This window comes from Nannospalax galili, unplaced genomic scaffold (genome assembly GCF_000622305.1).
Source record: "Nannospalax galili isolate Female #2095 unplaced genomic scaffold, S.galili_v1.0 scaffold424, whole genome shotgun sequence".
Lineage (NCBI taxonomy): Eukaryota > Metazoa > Chordata > Mammalia > Rodentia > Spalacidae > Nannospalax > Nannospalax galili.
Genome location: NW_008352334.1, coordinates 1,423,469 through 1,448,785, shown reverse-complemented (window position 1 = coordinate 1,448,785; position 25,317 = coordinate 1,423,469). Strand labels below are relative to the sequence as shown.

Here is a 25,317-nt window from a genome sequence, read left to right as displayed (position 1 = left end):
AAGTTAAGGCAGATAGGAAAATAGGAATACTGACAACATAAAATGCACAGCAAGTCTCAGTCTCTTTGACCTAATGGCAAATAGGCTTCACCTATGGCAGTTGCCAGTGGGAATGCCACCAGGCTATAGTACTTGTAACTGATGTTTCCAATAATCAGCAATTGAAAGTTAAAGGTTGCTCAACACTGGATTTTGTTTTTTGTTTTTGTTTCTTTGTGTGTGTTTTGTTTTTTGTTTTTTGGTCTTTTTGAGACAGGGTCTCTCTGTAGCCCCGGCTGGCCTGGAACTCGCTTTGTAGACCAGGCTGGCCTTGAGCTAACAGAGATCCACCTGCCTCTGCCTCCTGAGTGCCGGGATTAAAGGCGTACACCACCACGCCCAGCCTATTTTTTTTAAAAAACTTTTTTTTTTTTTTTTAATGTGTATGTCTGTACTGCCTGCATGTAGTTAAGTGCACCCGTGTCGTGCAGTGCCTGCAGAGGTCAGAGGGGGCTGTCGGATCCCCTGGGACTGGCGTTACGGACAGTTGTTAGCTTCCATGTGGGTGCTGGGATTCGAACCCAGGTCTTCTGCAAGAACAACCAGTGTTCTTAACCGTTGAGCCATCTCTCCAGCCCTATTATTATTATTTTCGTTAACCAAAAGTTTCCTGTAAATTTTCCCTTTAATCTCTCTCTAATCATATCATAGTGAGCTTTTCTCTCTCTCTCTCTCTCTCTCTCTCTCTCTCTCTCTCTCTCTCATCTGTGCTCACATGAAGAGGCCAGAGGAGGACATTGGGTGTCTCCCTCCATTGTGCTCTGATTTGTCAAGACAGTCTTTCATTGAACTATAGCCATTTCAACTAGGCCGCTTCCTCGACCTGTGTGTCTGCCCTGCAACCCTGGTTACAGACACATGGAGCCATACCCAGCTTTTATATAGGTTCTGGGGATTTGAATTGAATCCAGATCCTTCTGCTTGCATATAAGTGCTCTTACTCATCTAACGAGCCCTATATGGCCATTTTTTATATTCAGCTTGTGTCTGCTTTAGGTTTTAACAAATACCTAACCCTAATACATTGGGTGTGATAGGCTCTTAATAAACACCAGAATTAATATTTTGGTTGTATAAAATGAATCCAATCATTTTTTTAAAGGTACTATAAAATTAAATATCAAGGAAATTACTTACTGAAGGCTCTGTAATTTTGTTTCTGTTTTAGCAATGGCTAAAGAAATGCAATTAGCTTAATTTTTAGTTTGCTGGCAATTTTCATCTCATTTGTGTATATTCTTTTGGTCAGGAAAAGATTCCAAATAGCTCCTCCAACTGTCCTCCATCTACAACTCCTGATGCTTCAAAACCTCGGAGAACAAAGCTTGCCTTTGATGACAGGTGAGATAAATATATTTTTGTGTGTGCATTTAAGAAATCATTCCATTCAGCATATAGAAACCCATTTTAATATGTCAGTGACTCTGGGGTTAATATTCACACATGACCTACAGAATACTCAAATTTTAATTTAACCTCCTTAGTCAGCTACTGCTCCTTAAATAACTAGTGGCTTTCTTGAGTGATGTGAAGGGGGCACCTCCCAGGGGACTTCTTGCTTCTGGTGTCACTGTTTACCATAAGTGTCCTCATAGCGTGCAGCTTGTGCGCGTGCATGCATGCGTGTACATACTACATTCTGATAGAAGGTAGCTCTTCTGTCTACATCTTTTTTTTTTTTTTCGGTCTTTTTGAAACAGGGTCTCCCGGTAGCCCCAGCTGTCCTGGAACTCACTATGTAGACCAGGCTGGCCTTGAACTCACGAGAGACCTGCCTGTCTCTGCCTCCCAAGTGCTGGGGTTAAAGGCATGCACCACCACATCCTGCCTCCTGTCTACATCTTATTCTTGATTTTTCTTTTTTTTTGGTCTTTTTGAGACAGGGTCTCTCTGTAGCTCCAGCTAGCCTGGAACTCGCTTTGTAGACCAGGCTGGCCTTGAACTCACAGAGATCCACCTGCTTCTGCCTCCCAAGTTCTGGGATTAAAGACGTGCGCCACCACGCCTGGCCTTATTCTTGATTTTTAAACCAATTTGAACAAGTTAGTATTTAATACTAGGAAACTTGATTTCTGTGTGCCTGAGTAGAAGATTTGCCACAAATAGCCCCCAGTAATTCATGTTATTAAAGAGCTTGGTATTATTGTTGTTAAGAAATGTTTAGGGGCTGGAGAGATGACTCAGTGGTTAAGAACACTGGTTGTTCTTGCAGAAAACTGGGTTCAAATCCCAGCACCCACATGGCAGCTAACAACTGTCCGTTACTCCAGTTCCAGGGCATCCAACAGCCTCTCCTGTCCTCCATGGTCATTGCAGGACATGGGTGCACTTACCTACATGCAGGCAATACACATATACATAAAATAAAAACAATAAATAAAATTTTTAAAAAATGTTTAATAGTCACTAATTCCTTGAAGATGTGAAAAATGATAAACTGAAATGACCTAGTAATGCTCTTAGGATGTTTACCATTGTATTTATAAAAAAACATTTATGTTGCAGAAATTATTCAGCAGACCATTATTTACAAGAAGCAAAAAAGCTAAAGCACAATGCAGACGCTCTGGTATGTACATTCAGGTTCCTCAGATCAGCTCCAGCTCCATGTGCTGTTCGTGCTTGATGGTCTTAACTCAGAACCCATTCTCTTGCCTTTAGTCTGATAGGTTTGAGAAGGCAGTGTACTACCTTGATGCTGTGGTGTCTTTCATCGAATGTGGGAACGCATTAGAGAAGAATGCTCAGGAATCTAAGTCCCCATTCCCGATGTATTCAGACACAGTGGAGCTCATCAAGTAAGTGGGAAAATTGGCCTCATCATCAGAATAATTTTAGTTTTCATCTAGAACAGGACTTATCTAACCAAAATAATGAATGGAGAGGGTCCTTGGCCTTCTACTCTCCATCCTTTATTTTCCTTGGATAAGAATTTTAGTGGGTGTTTTATTGAGGTATGATTCTGATGCTTTGAGGACAAAGGAAGTCCTAAGGTGAAGGATTCTCTTTTACTTGATGTTTGTTTATCTTAACTCATAGATATACTATGAAGCTAAAGAATTACTTGGCCCCAGATGCCACAGCTGCAGATAAGAGACTCACAGTGCTTTGGTAAGTGTTGGTGTTTGTGTTGTGTGAGCTTTTCTGAGGATTTCCTTGAATCAGGCTTCCATAAAACCCTGTCACAAACCTGCTTTAATGGATCAAATAGAAAAAGATAGCTCAAAATTCCTACTGAAATATTTTAGTTCTTGTCTGTTTCTAATCCACTGCCATCTTGAAAGCCTTGATGAAGTGAGATGATCCTGGAACCGTCCATAGAATTACGTGAGCACTTTTCCAGGCTCTTCTCTCCATTGTGTTCGCTTTTTCGTAGGACTCATCTGTTTACTTGTTCTGGTGCTGTACTGTGTTCAAGCTCAGAATGCAGCTGGGATTCAATCTCACACAGTCCTGTTCAAAATGGAGTTCATACTCCACCATAAAGACACCAAAATGAGTTAGATAATCACACAGCTCTGTAAACTGAGTTCTCTGAAGGAAGGGTGTGTATGACGGTAAGACTAGAGGGTAGGAAGACTATTCTGAAGTTACAACATGTGCAAGGGCTGTGTGGTGGAAAAGAATGGAAAAGTTTAAAGAACTAAAAGACAAGTGAGTGTGAACTGAGCATGACCGGGTAGACAGGAAGGAGTAATTATGTATGGCTTTGGGTAAGCCGTGTTCGGGCTGATATCTTTCATCACGTTTGTAATGTTCATAGTTTAGTTTTCTTTTCTTTTTTTTTTGTCTTTTTGAGACAGGGTTTCCCTGTAGCCCCAGCTGTCCTGGAACTCACCGTGTAGACCAGGCTGGCCTTGAACTCACAGAGATCCGCCTGCCTCTGCCCCCTGAGTGCTGGGATTAAAGGTGTGCACCACCATGCCCAGCGTTTTATTTTTTAATTTTACATTATTTATAAAATTGGTCTGGCGATGACCCTTACTGAAATTTTAAGAACAACAATTTTTAAGGTATTGTGGTTGGTGTGGTGCTTTTTTGAATATAAGTATCTAATGGCAAGCTAGTCCGAAGTTTCTTAGCCACTTTTTTCCCCTATGGTGTGTTACACAGTAAGAGCATACCTTTTGGTTTTGCCTGTGGGGTGGTTTGTCAACCTTGGGCCATGGTCTACTCACATGAAGCTGGTCCTGTGCTCTCATACAATGCAAAGATTGTCTGTGGAGATGTAGGCAGGTCTGATAAGCGTACTGTCCTTTCCATTGGCTAGCCTGAGGTGCCAGTCTTTGCTGTACCTGCGGCTATTCAAACTGAAGAAGGAGAATGCACTGAAGTACTCCAAGACACTGACAGAGCACCTGAAGGTAAGAGCACAGAGAGTGTTAGTTTTCCTGTCCTCACCCCTGAGAGGCTCTCACTTGGGAGAACTTAGCAAGAGAGGAGCTGCTCCTGTTTGAGAATCATCACACATCTTTGGAGTTTCTTGATGGAGCTTTTCCATTCATGTGCATCTAATCATAGACCTTTCATGCTGTATACAACAGCCCTGTCTGTGCTTGAGAATGTTCTGTTCTCACTGGTGTCCTTCTGCAGACTGCTGTTTGTTGTTTGTTTGTTTGTTTGTTCCTTTCAGTGCTAGGGATTGAACCCAGGGCTTGGACAAGCTAAGCAGGTGCCCAACCACTGAGCCACACAGCCAGACAATATTATCTTAGTTTCCAAAACTGTCTTCCTGTGTGTTTTGTAGACCAGTACTACCAATTCCTCTATAATCCTGCTGTTACTACTTTAGAACCCTTCAGTAATTTACTGTTGCCACAGGAACAAGATCATATTCCTCCCCTGGCCTACAAGGTCCTCGAGGTCGAGGGTCTCTCATTTCTTGTCTAAACCCCTCTTACGTCAACCTGTGTGGGTCACATATACTCTTGTGCCCATTTTTGTCATAGTGTGACTCATCTCCCCATTCCCTCTTGCCTTCATCTCTCTTCTCATTGGTTCCTTGCATTGTCCTTCAAGTCTCCTAGGTCGTCCTAATCTTCGCTTCTGTATGTTACGCCTTTACATGCACATACACACAGACACACTTTTGTTGTTATTTTTAAAATACATTCTATTTGTGTGTGTGACTTGTATGTGCCTGGTATCCTCAGGCCAGAGAGGGTGATGGATCCCATGGAGTTGGAATTACAGGCAGTTGTGAGCTGCCCCACTTAAGTGCTAGGATCTGAACTCAGGTTCTCTGGGGAATTAGCAAGTGCCATCTCTCCAGCCCTGTGTTGTTTTCTAAGACAGAATCTGATGTAGTCCAGGCTGACCTCAACTGGTTATGTACCCTAGGATAACCTTGAACATTCTGATCTTCCCGTCTGGGATTATAGACAGGCATATACTATCACACGAGCATTCTACCAACTGAGCTATATCTAACCATTCTCTGCTCTTCACCCCCATTATAGTGTCTTATATTTATATGTAAAGTTCCTTAAGATCAGCCTTAGCCCAAATACTTTTGAATGCATTTAGTATCTTAAAAGTTACATGTAGTTTTAAGTAAAAAAATTTTTTTTCTACAGAATTCTTACAATAATTCTCAAGCACCTTCACCTGGCTTGGGGAGGTAAGTAAAGTTTTGTTCTCTGAAATACTTTTTTTTTTTTTTTTTTTTTTTTTTTTTTTTTTTTTTTTTTTTTTTTTTTTTTTTTCCGGGGCTGGGGACCAAACCCAGGGCCTTGTGTTTGCTAGGCAAGCGCTCTACCACTGAGCTAAATCCCAAACCCCTGAAATACTGTTTTGGTAAATTTATAATTTATTTATGAACAAGAGTGGGATGGGTCAGGCATGGTGGCACACGCCTGTAGTCCCAGCACTTGGGAGGCAGAGGCAGGTGGATCTCTGTGAGTTCAAAGCCTGCCTGGTCTATATAGTAAGTTCCAAGCCAGCTGGGGCTACAGGGAGACCCTGTCTCAAAAAGACCAAAAAAAAAAAAAAAATGTAGTTAAACTAGGAAAAGTGTGAGAAATCATGTTGTTCAAGAAGAGGTCCTCTCACTCATCACCACAGTTTGGGAGCATTTTGAAAAGTCTGTCATTGCATGCCTGAATAGATGGGCATTGCTGAGCTGGCAGTGAAGAGATCTGCCTCCTGAGCTTTTGAGGTGCTGCTGTAACAAGGGACTTTGACTTCTTCAGTCATGGCCCATCTCTTGTTTTGTTGCCTTTTGTTAAACAAAAGATCTAGAGGTGTTGTTACCTGCCGTAGCTTTTGGTTCTAATTTAGAAGTAGTTTGTTCGTTTGTTTGTTTTTTTGAGACAGGGTCTCCCTGGAACTCACTGTGTAGACCAAGCTAGCCTGGAATTCAGAGATCCACCTGCCTCTGCCTCCTGAGTACTGAGATTAAAGGATTAAAGGCGTGTGCCACCACGCCTGGCTAATTAAGAAGATCTTATGGGTGTCTGGGACCCCTTCTAGTCTGAAAGAACCTTTAAATTCTAAAAGTCTTCGTGTAGGTAAACCCAGAAGTACGGTGATTTGAAAGTGCTGTCTGAACAAGCTTTCTTTGTCTCATGTAGCAAAGCTGTTGGGATGCCTTCCCCTGTTTCCCCAAAGCTGTCACCAGGCAATTCTGGAAATTACTCTTCTGGGGGCAGCAGTGCTTCAGCAAGTGGTTCCTCAGTGACCATTCCACAGAAGATCCACCAGATGGCAGCCAGCTACGTTCAGGTTACATCCAACTTCCTCTATGCCACTGAAATTTGGGACCAAGCTGACCAACTTTCCAAAGAGCAAAAAGGTAGGTAGGCTCTGGGTAAACTTCAAGGGGCGGGATTGTTAGAAAGGTAGGTAGGCTCTGGGTAAACTTCGAGGGGCAGGATTGTTAAAAACTTTTTTTTCCTGGTCTTTTTAGACAGGGTCTCCCTGTAGTTCCAGCTGTCCTGGAACTCACAGAGATCTATCTGCCCCTGCCTCCCAAGTGCTGGGATTAAAGGCATGTTCCACCACGACTTGTTAAAGAACTTGTATGGTTAAATATCTTGGTATACCTTTACTTTACCACCTAGTTTAAAGTTTATCCTAATTGGTTTGATAACAACCTCCTGTGTTTGGCTGTCACATTAAATATAACTGAATTGGATGTAGTTTAAAATACCCCTGGGTTGGGCATGGCTCCTTGGCAGATGGCTTGCCCAGCATACATAAGGCCCTGGGTTTTATCCTAGTGGTGAGGGACACAGTATGGGATGGACTGGTGTGGAGGAAGGGACTCAGAGAGCTCTCATGGTACTGGTGACAAAAGCTAGAAGTAGTTGTGACTGTAAGATAAAGCTCCCTCTATTCTGGCATAGTGAAAGCAGCTTGTGCTGCAATTAGAGGGGGAGGTGAGCAGTGCCTTGGCTACCATCAGCCATCCCCTGTTGTGTCAAATATGCCTTTAAAATATTTATTTTTATTTTGTCTTTTTGAGACAGGGTCTCCCTGTAGCCCCAGCTGTCCTGAAACTTACTATGTAGACTAGGCTGGCCTTGAACTCACAGAGCTCTGCCTGCCTCTGCCTCCCAAGTGCTGGGACTACAGGCGTGCGTCACCACGCCTGCCTATTATTTATTATTTTTATTTTATGTATGTGAGTGTTATGCCTGCATGTAGGTAAGTGCACCTGTGTTGTGCAATGCCCGCGGAGGACAGAAGAGGCTGTCGGATCCCCTGGAACTGGAGTTATGGACAATTGTTAGCTGCCATGTGGATGCTAGCATTCGAACCCGCGTCTTCTGCAAGAACAGCCGGTGTTCTTAACCGCTGAGCCATCTTTCCAGCCCCTCAAATATGCCTTTAAAGAAATAGAACAGTTAGATTTATTTCATGCAGAATTGAAGCCAGGTCTAAACATTGCATCTTGTAAGTAAGTCTGTGAAGTAGCTCACTTACTCCTTTTTCCCCCTTTTTGGTTGCCATTGATGTTGAGAAGAAACTGGGTCATAGAGTATGTCTCACTGTAGATTTGACTGATTATATCCTCATGATGTCACACATTTCTTCTGTTCCTCTTTATATTGATTACATTCAAATTCAGTATTAAGATATATTCAAGAGCCAGGCGTGGTGGCTCATGCCTTTAGTCCCAGCACTTGGGAGGTAGAAGCAGGCAGATCTTTGTGAGTTCAAGGCCAGCCTGGTCTATGTAGTGAGTTCAGGTCAGCTGGGAATACAGGGAGACCCTGTCTCAAAAAAAAAAAAAAAAAAAAAAAAAGATATGTTCAAGATGGGGCTCTAATTTTTTCTTTTTTTTAAATATTTTATTATTTCTATTTTATGTGTACGAGTATATTGCTTGCATGTATGTGAGTGCACCCGTGTTGTGCAATGCCACAGAGGTCAGAAAAGGGCTTCGGAGTCCCCTGGAACTGGAGTTAAGGACAGTTCGCAGCTGCCATATGGGTGCGGAATCGAACCCAGGTCCTCTGCAAGAGCACTTAGTGCTCTTAACCGCTGAGCCCTCTTTCCAGCCCCGGGACTCTAATTTTCTATTGCATCATTGTAGGATACATATAATAGTTACCCCTTTTAGTGATGTTAAGATTAGAGAGGCTGGAGAGATGGCTTAGTGGTTAAGAGTTCAGTTCCCAGCAACCACATGGCTTCTGTAACTCCAGTTCCAGGGGATCTGACAACCTTTTCTGGCTCTGTAGGACCAGACTTGCAGGTAATACACATGCAAGCAAAACACTCATACACATAAAATAGAGTCTTTTAAAAAACACACAAAAAATTGATCAGCCCCGTGCATGGTAAAGTGTGCCTGTAATCCCAGCATTTGGAAGACTGAGGTAAGAGGACTGCAAGTTTGAGGCCAGTCTAGATTACATAGCTAGACCCTATCTTCAAAAATAGAAAAAAGAGCCAGACATGGTTATGCACACCTTTAATCCCAGCCCTCGGGAGGCAGAGGTGGGCAGAGGCAGGCAGATCTCTATGAGTTCAAGGCCAGCCTGGTCTACATAGCGAGTTCCAGGCCAGCTGGGGCTGCAGTAGATTATTCAGATTGATATAATGGTTCCTTTTAGACTTTAGCTTATGCTCAGATAGTCATTACCTGGGTCTGTTACTCTCTTAGGAAACAGGGAAATAGAAAATTCTTCAGAAGCCGAACATGTTGGTACATGCCTGTAGTTCTAGCATTTGAGAGGCAGAAGCAGGAAATCAGGAGTTTGAGGTAATCCTCAGCTATAGAAGGGAGTTTAGGCCAGCTTGGACTTTATGAGACCTGGTTGGAGGGATGGAGTGAGGAAAGGAGTGTTCTCTTCTGACGTTTTTCCTTCTGTGTTTACTCCTTGGAATCCTGTAAAGACAGCTGAGCCTTCTCCGTGTCTGAGTACTTCTTGCTTGGTTTGGCTAGCATGAAATTTTTTTTATCTTTTTGAGACAGGGTCTCCCTGTAACCCCAGGTGGCCTGGAACTCACTATGTAGACCAGGCTGGCCTTGAACTCACAGAGGTCCGCTTGCCTCTGCCTCCTGAGTACTGGGATTAAGGGCATGTACTACCACGCCCTGCCTAGCATGAAATTTTTAACAACCTTTTTTTCTCTGTATATCTAAAAGCTTTTTTTCTCTGAGAATTATTATTTGAGAGCCCTCTGCTCCCAAAACTCCATTAGAATCAAATCCAGGATACTGTACTTCTCCAACCCTACACGTAGGAGCTAGTACAAATCCAGGATCCCCCAACACACACACACACACACACACACACACACACAGAGGAGCTAGTACAAATCCAGGACACACACACACACACACACACACATTACACACACACAGGAGCCTAGTACAAATCCAGGACACACACATACCCCCTGCCCCCAACAGGAGCTAGTATGGGAAACATGCAGACTTCTCTGTACCACTTGTTTCTTGCACAAAAACAATAGAGAATGGTTTGAGTAATCAGGACAGTGTGTAGACCAAGGTCTCCATTTTATTGTGTAATCAGAGTTTCCCATTCTCTTCTGTGGCATTTCATCATGCTATCCATAACTGTGCAGTCTGGGTAAACATGACTTAAGGAATGCTGTAACTGGATAGATAGTAGAGTTCTTAATTCTAAAACATCATGGACAAATCACTTTAATATAGAAAGGGATGCTATTTTATAGTCCAAGCTAAAAGCTTTAAATCAGTGATTCAAAAGAGTGTACAGGGGCTGGAGAGATGGCTGAGCAGTTAAGAACACTGGTTGTTCTTGCAGAAGACCCGGGTTCAAATCCCAGCACCCACATGGCAGCTAACAACTGTCCGTAACTCCAGTCCCGGGGGATTGGACAGCCTCTTCTGACCTCCAAGGGCATCGCACAACACAGGTGCATTTACCTTCATGTAGGCAATACACATAAAATAAAAATAATAAATAAAATTTTAAAAAAGAGTGTATAATACTTAATGTTTTTGCTTTTCTAGAGTTCTTTGCTGAACTGGACAAGGTGATGGGTCCTCTCATCTTTAATGCGAGCATCATGACAGACCTGGCTCGTTACACCCGGCAGGGACTGCACTGGCTTCGCCAGGACGCCAAGCTGATATCGTGAACTGAGTGTACTCTCGTTGCCTCTGATTTTCTCCACAACACTGTGTCACATCACAAAGGAAAACTGCCATACACGCCTCCTAGTCGACACTAAGAATGAGGAATGGTTTTCTCCTCCTGGTTTATGTGGTGTTTTTTATAACCCAAAGCCATCATATCAGTTGACCCTTTCAATATTCCCAATGTGAAAAGTATTTAAATGTTTTTAAACCTGCAGCACATTGGTAAGGTGGTTTTAGTGATTGGAATTCCAGTTACAATTTATAATTAATCAAGTGAAATTCTATTTATTTTAACTTTTTTCAAGTCCCAGATTGGGGCCTGTTTAAAGCTTAGTTATTTCTGCCTATAAATTTACTCTGTTGAATATTTAGCATAAATTTAATGTAGGCATTTTTATTTATATATTTTGGGAGCTTTGTTACCTAATGTCTTTTTGTGGTAGGTCTTCTAAGAGAGTTGGTTCATCTAAGATAGGGACATGTTCTTTCTATACCTACTACCTGGTATTTCAGATCTTAACTACAATTTTATTATTGTAGGATTTATGCTTAGTATTAAGGATACTCTTCTACAAATGAAAAATCACTTAAATATGAGAAGATGGCATTCTACATGGATGCAAAAAGAAATGTGTCTTGTTTGATATGCATTATTTCAAAAACTGTGAATGTGTATATTAACACTAGCAATCACAAGGTGACTATAAATTGCATTTAATGCATTACAAAAAAAAGCAGATAAACTTGTTGGGAGAAGCATGTCATATTGAAGGGCCTCATGAAAGGACAATCTTAAACTAAGGGTTTTATTGAAACCTTGTGTTCTTTTTATTTTAATCATTTGACAGGCAATTGAAGCAGAATAAGTTACTCCTGAAGCAAAGGGCAATCCAGTTTCTGAAGGTTGTGGCCTATGTCTCTCTCACTGATAATGTTTGATGGTTAGTCTCTCTGCAGATTTCCCCCTATAGTGGATAGATTGTGATGTTCAGAGAAGTCCATGCAGTGACTTGATCTAGAAATGGGCTGACTGGAGCTTTTCAGGGTGTGCTTTTACAGTTCTAACTCTAATGTGGAGATGATGAAGTTCTCCTTTTCAAAGTTTTCAAAGGCCCTCATCAATGATGTGTTTCTGACAGGTCAGAAATTCACCGAAGCCAGGTGCGGTTGTACATACCTGTAATCCCATTCAGGAGGTGGAAACAGGAGGATCAGATCCTTCTCAAGCTCTAAAATGAGTTTGAGGCCAGCCTGAGCTATACAAGACTCACATAAAAAGAAGGAAAAAAGAAAAAGAAAAAAAAAGAAAAATTTCTTATTAGAAAAGTACCTAACTTGGTTCAATGTGAGCTCCTTTGGAAAAGGGAAAAAGTAGGGACAGAGCCTAAGAAACCTGCTCTGTAACAATTGTACATTCAAAGTACCGTTCCCTTGAGGTACGTGGAGGAGTGAAGGGTGAGGATTTATCTTCCTCTATACTTTTTTAGTGCCCCTGTCATGTCTGGTGTGCCTTAAATCTTACCTTTAAATGACAACTCTATGGATTGTTTACAGATGAAGTTTTACACTAGGACCAGATTAGCCGTGCTTGGTTGGTCCTTTACAATAATAATTTTAAATTTTCTTTGTTTTTGTTTTTGTTTTGGGGTTTTTTTGTTTTTGTTTTTTTTTTTTTTTGGTCTTTTTGAGACAGGGTCTCCCTGTAGCCCCAGCTGGCCTGGAACTCACTATGTAGACCAGGCTGGCCTCAACTCACAGAGATCCACCTGCCTCTGCCTCCCCAGTGCTGAAATTTTCTTTGATTTTAAATCTTCCTTTAGAGTCACATAAAGACTAATTTCTGAGAAGTTAATGCTTTGGTGCATGATGTGCTGTGTTGGTATAATGCTGCTTCAAAATGGCTTGTCCCTCTCACTCCAAAAGTCCATCCAGTTGGGAAAAAAATTGCCCTACTGTCGGCAGATGATTGTTTCGATTTGAAATGGAACGGGAGGAAGAGTGATAGGAAATCTTCAGTCCAGCAGTGTCGCTCACCCTCTGGCGTAGTCTGTTTCTCACCTGTTTCTGCTGACCCGTGAACTTTGTCCTGCACTCTGTTTATAGAGCTTAAGTGTTTTGTGTCTCCTTGTTTTATATCATTGAAGATTGAAATCTACATATTACCCTGAATTTAACATTTTTTCCCCTTGGAGAAATTGCCTCTGATATCTTTCTAATTTAATGGTAGTGTTTTAGGACTAGTTTTTCTTCAGAGGACATTGTCTCCTCAATTGTGATGGTGATTTACTCTAACAGTTGTGAATCAAGTGTGTGTATGTCCTGTCCTTTGCTGATTCCTCTGAGTCTGGTTCCTTAATTTGCAGTGATGTCTTAGAAGTGCAGCAAGTATTCTCTGGGCTTTTAGACTTCAATAACAAAGGCAGTGGGGCACCTCTGAGTTCGAATTCTAGTGTCGTGTGTCCTAAAAGGCAGCTGGAGCATTCTGGGGTCAGACTGATGGTAGAGCGAAGTTTCCTGCATATTTAATGGTGCTGCTTCAAGATGCTTCTCTTTAAAACGGCTAATTCTTGAGGAATGAATTTGTGAAGCCTTTTATTGTGGAAGATTTTCCCCATGAGGTAGAAACGGGCAGTGGATCAAAATTGAGTTTTCGATGTTGTAGTCTGAGAATGCACTCTCCTCTGTGTCTGTCTTCTCAGATGTCTGTGTCAGTCATCTCCAGCACACACCTTGGACTCCTTTACAGTGACCATTCCTCCCTTCTCAGTAGGTGCCCCGAGCATCTACTAACCACTTCAAACTGGTTTTGACAAGTGGCTACAAACTTACTTAGTCTGAAACTTACATTCACTATACAGTTAGTTATAGAAATAGCAACTATCTTTAAAATGATACTCTGTTGACTGCTCTAAAGATTATGCTTGTATGCCAGGAGGCCGCAGCCTGCACCATGGTCCCTCTATAGGCAACCCACAGACAACTGCGGGAGGTGGCACTACCCCAGTAGTCTTGGCCTGGGAGAGGCTGGGCTGCAGGAGCACTCCCTTCCAGCATTCAAGCCTGAGCAGCCTAGCCCCAGGCTCCATGCTGGCTGGAGAGCACCCAGCCCTCTCTCTGCCTTAGTTCCACGTTTTTCTGAGCAAGGAGCTACAAAGTCACTTTATTAGCAGTGTGTACTTCAGACAATTTATAGCAATAGCTGCTGAAGAGAAGATTGAGCACTACAGTTTGAATACAAAGCAATTCAGAGTAATGTGTGCACATGCCCACGCGAGTCTGTGTTTCTGAGGAGCTCTTGCCCTAGGGATCCATAGGCATCTTGGGCTGCACTTTGAGTGACACACCTGTGGCTTTAGTAGATTCACTGTTGTGTGGCGTTGTTGTTGTTTGTTTTTGTTTTTAAATTGTCCTCATTTCTTTTTATTAAAGATTTAATCAGCCAGGTTAAGCAGCATCATTGTATTTAATGGTGGAAACTTTGGTATCTTGAGATTTAGTGAATGAGCTTCATCATGAAGCAAGAGCCTGCAGAAGGCATCTGTTTTATAAACACAAGTGCTGGCCTGAGGCCAGAGCTCAGTGGAGTTTCAGGGCAGCCAGTGGTGGCTCCAGTTAGTGATGCCTAGCTCAGTTGAGAAGGGGACACTGTGCACTCTTCTAGGTATGAGGGTATGCAACCTTGGATCTTAAAATTATGTACACATACACTCTTTATATATATGTATGTATGTATGAAAACATAAAATTAGTTTGTCAAAAATGTGTGTTTAGTACTTTAGCTTAGTGCAACTATTTCCACATTATTTATTAAATTGATCTGAGACACTTTGTTCTTGACACCTTGAATGTTAATGTTCAAGAGTGCAACGTGTGTTCCTTTAGGTTGTTAAAGCTTAATTACTATGGTTTGTAGTAAATTAACTTTTCAAATATATTGAGCCCTTCTATAGTGTAATAGGGCTCTTACAGGGTGGGAAAGATTTTAATTTTCCAGTAGGTAATGGAAAAAAAATGGCTTCATTATGTATTTTGAATTAGAGGAGTCTATAGGTGTCTTGGACCCAGAAACATCTACTGAGGATGACTGTTTTAGGCAGCTTGTGACGGTGTTTAGAATAAACCTAAATAACTTGGGGATCCAGAACATGTCATTCAAATCCATGTAGACTCTTAGAACGCACACTATGCTAGTATGTGGAATGCAGGTTTCATTTCAGCTTCACACCATGGTTGGAGAGGCAGTCTTTCTTCCAGTAATATTGCACACCTAATGTTGCTGTTCAGTAAAATCAATACAAGAAATAATCATTGAATGGCTTGGAAAGTGCAGTGGCAGGTGGCCCAGTGGTTATGTTTGTGAACATACTTTCCCCATACTCACTAACAGGAATCCAGCTAAGACTTGTGGACACTAAAACCAAGCTACTAAGTAGTACAAAGTAAGTCATTAAAAGTTAATGAAGACCAGGCATGCTGCTGTACACCCTGAGTTCAAGGTCATCCTCTGCTACAGAGTGAGTTCCAAGCCAACCTGAGCTACATGAGACCCATTCTCAAAGAACACAAGTAAATAAAGAAGTTAGTGGAGGTGCGTGCTTCCATTGCGGCATTCAAAGTGCCAATTTGAGGCCTGCATGCCCTCCATTTAACCCTGTAAAAACCAAACAAAAGTGTAGCAAAAGGATGCCACTGAACTCATGTTCACATGAACCCCACAGTAATTAAAAGAACTTGCTGTCTCCAGAACAGGGAATAGAAGAGCAGCTACATCTCTTTTTTAAGCAGAATTTGGTCACAGAATAAAGTATTCAAGTGAAGTCTCGACCAAGTCATGTAGATGTTTAAGCATCTTAACTAGCAGCTTAAATAGTTGGTATGTAAAGAAGTTGATATTCAGGAAATCACGATGGGCCTGTCCTTGCCACCATTGCTCAGCTAAGCATAGACCATCCTTACCCAGAGGACGCTCTGTAATGAGCATGGAAAAGCTCCCACCAAGAAATTCTAGTGACACTTGGTTCTCACCTCTTGCTGCTTCCTTGTGAGCTTCTTTTCAGTTTTTAGCCATCGGAATTTTCTACCTGCTATGTCCTTTCTGAAAAATAGCAGTTTGGAAATGCTGCCTTTCAAATCAATGCCATGATATCCATACTGTTGAGTTCGTTGTTGCTGTTCAAGAAGCGTCCCCGTCATGCACACACCTTGCAGATCACTGGCACGTGCATTCAGCAGTACTCGGGGGAGGGGGCTCACCAACAGAAAATGGCTCGATTGCGGGGTCTGGAAAGACAACCACTTTTGAGGGCCAGATGTGGGGTTGGTAAGCACAGTTAGGGAGATTTCCTTCTAGCCTCCGTTTTGAATGATTTTAAGAAATTTTGTATATGGAGGGTAGAGATGCTTATATATTTATTGAAGATCCTTTTATTTGAAATTAAAATTATTTGGTAAATAATGGTTTGATATTTGGGGAGGGTTTTGGAGGGGAAGTAATGCCATTGATAAATTATAAACCTGTTGATTCTGCAGAAAGGTACTGTTACTGATAGGATGCCTTTGTTTGTACACGATTCAAACCTTTGTCTTACATTTCTTTTATCCAAAATATTTAGGCATCTGACATTTTCAACCAAAATTTCAATTATATACTGTGATTTTTATTTGTTGCAATACATTAAATTTCAGAGGTACTTGGGGGCTCAAAAGCTAGGATTTCTAAGTCTGTATGTGCATTTCACATAATAAAGCTGCTAATGGTGAGCAAAGTATTGTATACTAACTAGATTTTTCCACATCTGTATGGTGTATTATATGTATTTTGTGGTATAAAGTTTAGAAATGCATCAAACAGTTTAGAGTGTCAAACATGCGTTTAATGTGTATTTTTAAACAAATTTATGGCAATTAAAATATTTGGAGACAAGGGTATCACATTTCAATTTGTAAAAATCTTTTTAACTCTGCTGTGTCATTAAAATGCTTTGTATAATGCCAAACCATAGCTGGAGAAACTAAGTTTAATAAATACCAATAGATTTTCTGTACAACGTTCACAAGCACTGTCCTTCAGCTCTCTGCCCGCCTCGTGCAGTTGCTGCTTTGTAATGTAGGGTCCAGTTTTACTCTCTAAAAGTCTTGTCTCACCAGCACAGATCTCGTCCAATTACAGAAAATTTGAGCTCCCAGCCATGGGTCCTTGCCATAAATCACACTTATTCTGCCCAATAGAATCTTGACTCTTTTCTGATGCCTTTGGGGCATAGGCATTTATTTATTTATTTCAAGACAGTGTAGCCCTGGCTGGCCTGGAACTCACAGAAATCCACCTGCCTCCCAAGTGTTAGGATGAAAGGCATGTGCCAACACACCTGGCTGTTGTTTTTAAGTGTGTTAACACCACACTTCTCAGGCAAAGTCACCACAGCATCAGATAATGACATTTGGTTGTATATGTACAGAGTCAGTCAAGAGTGAATTCCAGACTGCCAGGATTTTAATTTGAGGCATTTAATAGAAAAATAAACTCTGAGGTTTAGTTACCGTCTATCTACACATCAATGTTCTAAGAAGAAACGGAGACCAGTTGAAAGCATGCGTTTGTCTTTAAATATTAAAAACACAAATCGCTTCACTTAGTATCTCCGACCAGAATGAGGTTAGCCAATATTCCATAGAATGGAGCATTGTTGGCCGTGACTTCCCCTGGCACGAGCATCATTCCTGGGCCACACTTAGGGAACAGCGTCTTTTTCTAGGTGGGGGAAAAAAGAGGTATTTAAGATTGGATGTGAGCCTAGGGAGCCCCAGGCCACCTCTGCCACCTTTCCCTCCCCTCGGCTTGGTCTGGCCAGTCAGGAACCTGGACAGCTCTGGGCAGGGATTCTCTTCAGAGTTTGCACAGCCCCAGCCCTGGTACTCCTTCATCCTAGCTCTTTCCTTAGGGCTCTGTGCTTCCTGATCTCACCTCCCAGCTTCCCAGGACTCTCGGTACCCCAGCACCTGCATTTGTGGAGTACCTGCAGAGCTGTGTGATACACTCGGAATCATCCCGGCACGAGGCTCCAATGGGCCTGAGGGAAACCCCTCTCCAAAATGGGGTCATTCTCCTTGATCTTCTCTTTGCTGAACTCAGTTCTGGTATTGGGGAGCCATTTACCTGTAGAGCAAAGACACAGTCATCTTAGACACTGACGAGCCCACCCCATGCTACTCACCTTGGAATAAGGATGGTTCCCAGGATACAGAGACTCAACCGGAACCACTTCTCAGGACTGAGTCTGGCTCAAGTTTCAGTTCCTCTACCATGGCCACAACTATGTGTTTCCTTCCTTACCTGACCCAACAGCAGCAAGCAGGTCATGAGCACTGTGAAGAGTTTGAGGTATAACATCTTGGCAGAGGGAAGACAGTGGAGCCCGAAAGCCAGGGAGCAGTTCCCGTTTCCTTTTATAGACTCATATTTATTTTTCTCATGGTTACCAGGTGGGGAGGGGGGCAAAGTTTGTAATCAGGATCAATTGAATAAGTTAATGTCTACCCAAGGAATGTGCTCATGGGCTACACTCGAGACACGTTGCACTTAACTGATCTCTCATCTGGACTTTGAATAAGTGTGTTGCTGGCCTGGACCCTTACACCCATTTTATCAGAAGTCAGCACTGTCTTGCTGTCCCTTTGAAAGCCACGTGAATCCACTAAGGGGAGAATAAGAACCTGGCCACCCTTCTAAAGTAGCTCAGCAGGATGGGAGCACATGTGAAGTCCTGGGTTCAATTCCCAGAATAAAAAAAAGTCCTGAAACAGCTCAGTGAGATGGTTCTAATCAGAATAGAATTCTGACGAAGTCTTCAGAAATAAAGACTTCTTAGCTTGTCTAGGGAAAAAAAGCTCTGCCCTTTGGTGTACAAGCGATTGGCTATGGCCCCTGTCTCCGTTCTGTGGACGACAGCAAGCGGTCTGCAGTGTCTCACCTTCCCTGTTTGCACAGAGGGACTGTCATCTAACAGCCCTGCTCACCTTACGAGAATAAAGTCCCAGCTGTGGAATACGCAAATCCTACCCTTCCAAGGGAAGGGCACTGGGATTTGAACGAGTAAATGAACCATGGGCTTTATCCCCAGGCAGAGTGTTTCCTTCCAGCAGCCTCAGGGCAGTAGAAGCCCTAACATCCACTAGTAATCGTAGGAATCCCTGTATGTTTTTAGGCCATGAGCCACAGGTCCTAAATGACATGATTTTTATTTTGATACTATCTCACTACGTAGCCCAGGCTGGCCTGATTTCACAATACTGATTTGGTCTTCAAAGTGTACTACCACACTTGGCCATGGCATTTTAACACATTTGAGGGGAATGCTAAATTCTGGGTCAGGCTATTCATAGGACCAGCTCTTCTTGTGATCCGAAGGGGTAAGAAGCCATAAAAAGATGCCGCCTGCCCAGAATCTCATTGAAAACTTGGCTGCCGTCTCTTCCCAGGGCTCCTCATCTGCACAGGTGGATATCTGGACAAGAACCTGTTCCCTAACCACAAAACAAGGAGCTGCAGGCAGTGCGGACAGAAGAGGATGGTCACCCTTCTGTGGCCAGTCAAATGGAGCTTCTTGCCAGGGGAGAAGTGGGTGGTATGGTGGAGGTCAGAGCTGAGACTGGTGGGATAGAACTCTGCAGATCTGTCTTGTTCAGTCCTGGGACTGTGGAACTCACCTGGAGGGAAATTCTAGCTCCAACTTGAGAATTGTGGAGTAGACGTATATGCTAAACCCTATCAGCAAACAATTCTAGTTGGCTGCTCCCTTCCCTCTCCCTGAGGTTGGGTACTGAATGACCCCAGACTAAATAGGAACTTTGCAGAGATGGGGAGAGGCTCTGTGGTGACCCAGTGAACATTGAGTAAGAACACAAATCTGATTAGATAAGCAAGACTGAACAGCGTGATGTCCTAGAACCCGTTGGGTCTATGGGCTCAGTGCCAACCTCTCAACCAGCCTGCAGTGACTTGCAACCCATCCAAAAGATGGGCATCTTCCAGCCCCCCGTTTCTGCCTTTCTCTACTCAGAAAAATCAAAGTAGCCTTTTGTGTTGTTTCTAAAGCCAATACCACAGTCAAGGGAAAAGACACGGAAGCCTGTGTGCTAAGTAAAGACTGTTCCTTCAGACTCAAACCCATCTGGAAGCCAGCATTACTTACCAAAGAAGATCCTGATAGGTGTCTGTGAAAGGAACCATTCTAGGGAAAGCATACATCTACACGAACTCTGTAGTTTTTAAGTTTGGAAGCCGGGGGGTGGGGGTGGGGTGTTTAGCATGTGCAAGGCCCTGGATTCAATACCTAGGGCTGAAAGGAAAAATACATCCTGGGGCGCACCTTGAATTTGGAGGCTCAAAGCCACATCTAAGCCCTTAGCTGAATTGGCACTAGCTATCCAGAGCCATCCTATACCTTGATGAAAGAACTATTTGGGTCCTGAAATTTGAAAAATCCAAAGGTTCTTTCTGCAATCATTTTGCTGAATGAATTGAAAATTACACGCTCCTTCCTCTGCTAGACAAACCTCAGCTGGCTTAATTCCCACGGTTAGGAGAGAACACTTGGCTGAGAGGCAGAAGCCTCTGTCTGCGGAGACCATCGACCACAGGCTAGCTCTTCCCCTCTTCGGCTTTCCTCTCTCGCTCAGTGAGGTGGGAGTAGATCACAGGCCTCCTGGGCACATTTGGGGACCCAAGCGGTTAATTTACAAGAAGAAAATGGGACAAACAGATTTGACAGCCAAGAGCTGGACCATGCCACATACAACTCCAGGGACTTTCCACATCAGAAAGTGCCAGGATGAAATGAAAGAGGGCAGGGACCCACAAGCAGCTGTCTGAAATAGTTTACAGGTGGAGAGATCATTAGGACTTGGCAGTAATTGGAAACTTACATTGTCCTGAGCAGGAGGTCCCTAATAAAAGATGAAAGACTTTGAAATGGAAAAGCTTCCAGGTAAAATTTCAACAAAGGGTCACGGTGTACTTGCTTTTGTTGTTGGCTGGAACTGGCAGGCGTCTGGGCTTGCACTAGGTGGGCCTATATCCTGGGTACTATGTTGGCAGGCTGGAGAGTTCCCTTTCCTAGATGCCAGAGGCATGAACATGTGCTTTTTCAAAATGGGTTAAGTGGAGCAAGTGGTTGCACCGCAGCATAAAAGAGCCATGCCCTAGGCTGGAAGCCCTGGGTGGATGTGACATGGGTCCAAGGCTATCTGTCTTCTTCAAAGACTTAACTCAAGGAGCTGGGGAAATAGCTCAGTCAGTAGAGTGCATGTCACACAAACAGAACGTAAGTTCTGATCCCCAGCACCCAGTAACAAGCCTGGCGTAGTGGCATAGCCTGCAGTCCCAGTACTGGGAGTGGAGACAGGGTCCCCGGGCCTTGCTGGCCACCCAGGCCAGCTCAACTTGTGAGCTTCAGGTTGAACTTGCCTTGTCTAGCTGAATCTGTGAGTTTCAGAGAACTTGGCTCAAAAAATATGGTGGAGTGTGATAGAGGAAGGCATTCGGCATTAACCACACACACACACACACACACACACACACACACACACACACAGAGGCTTAAGTCAACCTTTGTGAATTTCTACAAACAGAACAGTCCCTAAGGTGGCCCCAGTTCCCACATTCTGTAGTACCAAAGTCACTGCTTACACTCCACACCCCAGTGCCCTGGCACATCTCCTAAATGAGATCCCTGCCTCCGAGCTCAGAGAGGAACGCCCCTCTGCAAGGGACGGGCTAAAAATAGCCCTTAACAATTTCAGTCATGAGCAGGGTCATCTCCACAGAGCATCCATGGGGTAAAAAAGAACCATACTGTGCTGGCAAGGTGACTCAGTGGGTAAGGCACTTAGCACGCAAGCCTGGTGACCTAAATTCAATCCCTGGAGCCCATAGAAAGGTGGAAGAGACATGACTCCTCGAGGCTGTCCTCTGACCTCCACACTCAACAGTAACAGATGATTTTAAGACCAGACCAGGAGGCTCAAACAAAGGCTGTGGGCTAAGATGTTTGATTCCTTTGAACTGGTTTGTCTAGAATACAAGCAGTTAAACAGTGTAAAGATGCCCAGGGGGCTGCAAGAGTGACTCCTCCAGGGGCAAAAATGAAAGCCGTTAACAGCCTATCAGGGCAGTGTTCCTCCCCTGGGCTGGGAACCCAGGATGGGTGCCATCTAGACCTGGAGCTTTATTGGACTTAGTCTGTGACCCAAGTGTTGCAAGATTCAGGGATAGAGCCAGACATGAGACGTGGGGGCGGGGGATCATGTCACTTCCCTCAGGGCCTCCCTCTCTACCACTCATTTCACCTCAACTTTTCTATATCCTCGAAATCCGTGCAACTTCAAGATTGTCTGTTGTTGAAGTAATTTTGGTTCTCAAGAAGCAACAGCAGTCAGGAAAAAAGACAGCCTTGAGCCAGACTTGACACCTACCCTACCCTCTGGAAGGGAAGAGAGCAGCTTCTCGAAAGCCAGCCACGGGTTCTAGAGCTAGAGTGCAGAATACTTTCAGTTTTATCCTCTACACATAGCAAAGCCATTTGGGGGTTGACTCCATAATGCAAAACCGTGGTTTATTGACTGACCCGCTGTCAAGGCCCATGATCACCCCCCACCACCACCCACACACAGCTGGAACCCCTCAGGCTAAGAAAGGCTGCTGTAGAAGAGGCAGCAGAACATGGGTTAAGAGCACACTTGGGAGGGGGCGGGGTGGGGGGATGGAGCGGGCAGCTGGAGATGACTCAGCAGTTAAGAGGACTGCTCTTGCAGAGGACTCAGGTTTGATCCCCAGCACCCACATGGTGGTTAACTCCAGTTCCAGGGAATTTGACACCTTAAGAGGACTGCTCTTGCAGAGGACTCAGGTTTGATCCCCAGCACCCACATGGTGGTTAACTCCAGTTCCAGGGAATTTGACACCTCTGACCTCCTCAGGCATTGCACGACATGGGTGCACTTACACACGCAGGCAATACACTCATACACATAAGTATTTTTAAAAAAGCATACACGCCTGTATCACTGTATCACACATCACTGCTATATAATTTGGGGCAAATTACTTATATTGTGTTTCCTCATTTGCAAAGGAGTATAGTATGTCAAAGGTTGCTGTGAGTTCAAAGTTCCTTCGTGTGACTAGGAAGAGCACTTGACATCGTCATTAGTGTCCTTGCTAGACTTTATGGTTGCAATGGGGAAAGAGTGCTAAGAACCAGCAATCCCAGAGCCTGTGCCGCCCACACCTGCCCCCAAACCCCAGGCTAGGCAAAGCTGGTCAGGACTTATGCCAAGGGCAGGATCATGCCCTGAACATTACCAGCACCACACTAAGGACTCTGCTCATAAGAAAACAAAAGTTGGGTTGGGCGTGGTTGTGCACACCTTTGATCCCAGCACTCAGGAGGCAGAGACTGGTGGATCTCGAGTTTGAGGCTAGTCAGGTCTACACTGCCAGCCAGGGCTACATACTGGGTCTTGAAAAAGAAAAAAAAAACATGGGGCTGGAGAGATGGCTCAGCAGTTAAGCGCACTGACTGCTCTTGCAGAGGACCCAGGTTTGATTCCCAGCACCCCCACGGCAGCTACAAATCATCCTTAACTCCAGTTCCAGGGGAATCCAACACCGCCTTCTGACCGCCACGGCATTGCATGACACAGGTGCACTCACATACATGCATGCAATACACTCATATACATAAGTAAAAAAAAAAAAAAAAAGCCCACCAAAAACCAAAAAGTGAATTCACAACAGTATGGCCAGTAAGTGGTTTATTGTCTTCCAGACACTCCAGAACACACTTCTCTCCCACAGAAGGGTCTTCAGGCAGGAAACTCATCGAGCTCTGACGCTCACTTGTCTTCTGCATAGGCCGCAGGGTTCTTCCTCTTGGACTTCTCGAACTCCTGGTTCCCCCATGTGTACACGAGGTAAAACACCACAAATGCTGCACAAATCAAGAAGAGTAAGTAGTGAGCACACTGATTATCATTTCAGACAGGTTCTCACTATGTAGCCCTTGCTGGCCTCAAACTCAAGAGAGCTTCCTGCCTTGGCCTCCTCAGGGCTGGGAATAAAGGCAAGAAATTACTTTAGTTGTGCATGTGTCTTCTGCTGACTAAGCTTGCCATGTGCCTGCAGTGCCACAAAGGCCCCTGGACTTGAGTTTATGGTGGTGGTTTGCTGCAATGTGAGTGCTGGGAACAGAACCCAGGTCCTCTGTAAGAGCTGCAAGTGTTGTCACCTGCTGAGCCATTTCTCCAGCCCCAATTAACTGCTTTTAAGCAACTTTTGAAAAAGTTACATTACACCCATTTTTACAAGTAAGCAAAACAAAAAAGTCAAACAAGAAAGATTTTGCACTAAAGCTTCCCGGTCTCTCCCCTACTTAACACTAAAAACAAATTTTCATGAGGTTATTGAGATGAAATTCGCCAAACATAAACTTCACGACTTGAAAAAGTACATTCCAAGCTGCGTGTGGTGGTGCATGCCTGTAATCCCAGCATTTCCCAAGGCCGAGGCAGCAGGATCACAAGTTTGAAGCCAACCTGGGCTATACGGCAATACCCAGTCTCAACATCTTCGCCAAATTCAAATGTGCACTTCGTTGATCTTGGCACTTTCACGTCACATTGCACTATCTACCGCACATTAACACTCATCACTGATAAAAGGATACCCATGACCTGAGGGAGACGCTGCAGTCTTCCGGGTGACCTTAGGCCAGCCGTTCAGGGATACTCGGGCGAGGTGCCGGCGCAGCCTGACAACTCCCCCCCCCCGCCCCGGCCCACTCACGCGGCACCACGCGGAGGACGCGCTCGCGAGTGCGGCGCAGCACGTTGGGGATGCCCTTGCTGAAGTAGTGCGGGAAGGCGCGCTGCTCGAAGGGCGAAAGGCTGTAGGAGATGACGTGCCGCATCCGCACCAGGTTCCCGAACTCGCGGCCCATGGCGGCGGCCTGCAGGACGGAGACAACGGTACCGGGCTCAGCCTCGGGGGACCCACCCCGCACCCCGGAAGTCTCTCCAGCCCCGCTCGGGCCCGCACTGGGGTCACCTCTGCTAGCACGGGCTCGATCCGGCGGCCTCCGCACGCCACTTCCGGAGGGAGCGGAAGGCGAGCCCGGAAGTCATGAGGTCTCTTCCGGACGTACCATTTTCTTTTGTCTCCAAGGGGAGGCGCCGTTGCCTCTGGCTCTACAGAGAAGAGGCGTACTTGGTGGGCGTGGCCTTATCGGCCTCAGTGGGCGTGGCTTGAGCCTAGCTGGCTGGTCGGGGCGTTGGCGTGGACGGCCTCAGTGGGCGTGGCCGGCTCCCTATGGAGGTGGGCGTGGCCTAACTGAGGCTGGGAGGGGCAGGGACGCGAACGAGAGGCGCGCGTGGGCGGGGCTTGGAGGGGCCTGTTGAGTGACCTGCTCCGCTGCTGCCTTTTCTGCTCTGTCGCCCTCTTGGGCTGGACGGGCGTGGAGTTCGGGCTTGCTGGTCTCCCACCTGTCCCGAGTGCTCCTGAGGTCTGTCCAGAGTTATGGGGTCCCGCCCTGCAAGCCAAGGCGGGCCAGGACGACTGTCGGCCGCGCACTGACTCCAGTAGGACGTTAGGGATGCGGGTCTGTTGCCTAGGCAACCCCCGGCAGCGTCCTCCACTCACC

The 25,317-nt window shown here is 44.6% G+C and overlaps 3 protein-coding genes across 6 annotated transcripts in view; 1 reads left to right on the top strand and 2 right to left on the bottom strand.

The window, feature by feature from the left end:
* The window catches only part of Aff4 (AF4/FMR2 family member 4), a 75,414-nt gene extending 60,128 nt beyond the window's left edge, over positions 1 to 15,286 (top strand). For all 4 annotated transcript variants that reach the window (XM_008849335.3, XM_008849336.3, XM_029554206.1 and 1 more), the window contains 8 exons: positions 1,289 to 1,380; positions 2,545 to 2,608; positions 2,701 to 2,837; positions 3,079 to 3,150; positions 4,310 to 4,403; positions 5,616 to 5,659; positions 6,612 to 6,832; positions 10,493 to 15,286. In XM_008849335.3, the coding sequence (XP_008847557.1) occupies positions 1,289 to 1,380; positions 2,545 to 2,608; positions 2,701 to 2,837; positions 3,079 to 3,150; positions 4,310 to 4,403; positions 5,616 to 5,659; positions 6,612 to 6,832; positions 10,493 to 10,620 (852 nt within the window). In that variant the 3' untranslated portion in view covers positions 10,621 to 15,286. The remainder of the gene's footprint in view (positions 1 to 1,288; positions 1,381 to 2,544; positions 2,609 to 2,700; positions 2,838 to 3,078; positions 3,151 to 4,309; positions 4,404 to 5,615; positions 5,660 to 6,611; positions 6,833 to 10,492) is intronic.
* A 1,813-nt stretch (positions 15,287 to 17,099) lies between these two features.
* On the bottom strand, positions 17,100 to 18,064 carry Leap2 (liver enriched antimicrobial peptide 2). Its single transcript, XM_008849333.2, has 3 exons — positions 17,955 to 18,064; positions 17,638 to 17,777; positions 17,100 to 17,372 (listed from the first exon to the last, which is right to left on the bottom strand). Exons 1-3 carry the CDS (start codon positions 18,009 to 18,011, stop codon positions 17,336 to 17,338), a joined length of 234 nt encoding a protein of 77 aa, XP_008847555.1. The 5' UTR covers positions 18,012 to 18,064; the 3' UTR covers positions 17,100 to 17,335.
* Positions 18,065 to 23,416: 5,352 nt separating this feature from the next.
* LOC103747034 (cytochrome b-c1 complex subunit 8) lies at positions 23,417 to 24,882 on the bottom strand. Its single transcript, XM_008849332.3, has 3 exons — positions 24,726 to 24,882; positions 24,465 to 24,627; positions 23,417 to 23,610 (listed from the first exon to the last, which is right to left on the bottom strand). The coding sequence occupies exons 2-3, from the start codon at positions 24,616 to 24,618 to the stop codon at positions 23,516 to 23,518; spliced, it is 249 nt and encodes an 82-aa protein (XP_008847554.1). The 5' UTR covers positions 24,619 to 24,627; positions 24,726 to 24,882; the 3' UTR covers positions 23,417 to 23,515.
* Between the last annotated feature and the right edge of the window lie 435 nt (positions 24,883 to 25,317).

Coding starts and splice junctions, on each gene's coding strand:
- Leap2 (XM_008849333.2), bottom strand. CDS start 18,011: ATGTTATACCTCAAACTCTTCACAGTGCTCATGACCTGCTTGCTGCTG. Junction 17,778..17,954: donor GCTTGCTGCTGTTGGGTCAG/GTAAGGAAGGAA, acceptor TTTGCTCTACAG/GTAAATGGCTCCCCAATACC. Junction 17,373..17,637: donor TGTATCACACAGCTCTGCAG/GTACTCCACAAA, acceptor TCCCCCACCTAG/AAAAAGACGCTGTTCCCTAA.
- LOC103747034 (XM_008849332.3), bottom strand. CDS start 24,618: ATGGGCCGCGAGTTCGGGAACCTGGTGCGGATGCGGCACGTCATCTCC. Junction 23,611..24,464: donor CGTCCTCCGCGTGGTGCCGC/GTGAGTGGGCCG, acceptor TGATTTGTGCAG/CATTTGTGGTGTTTTACCTC.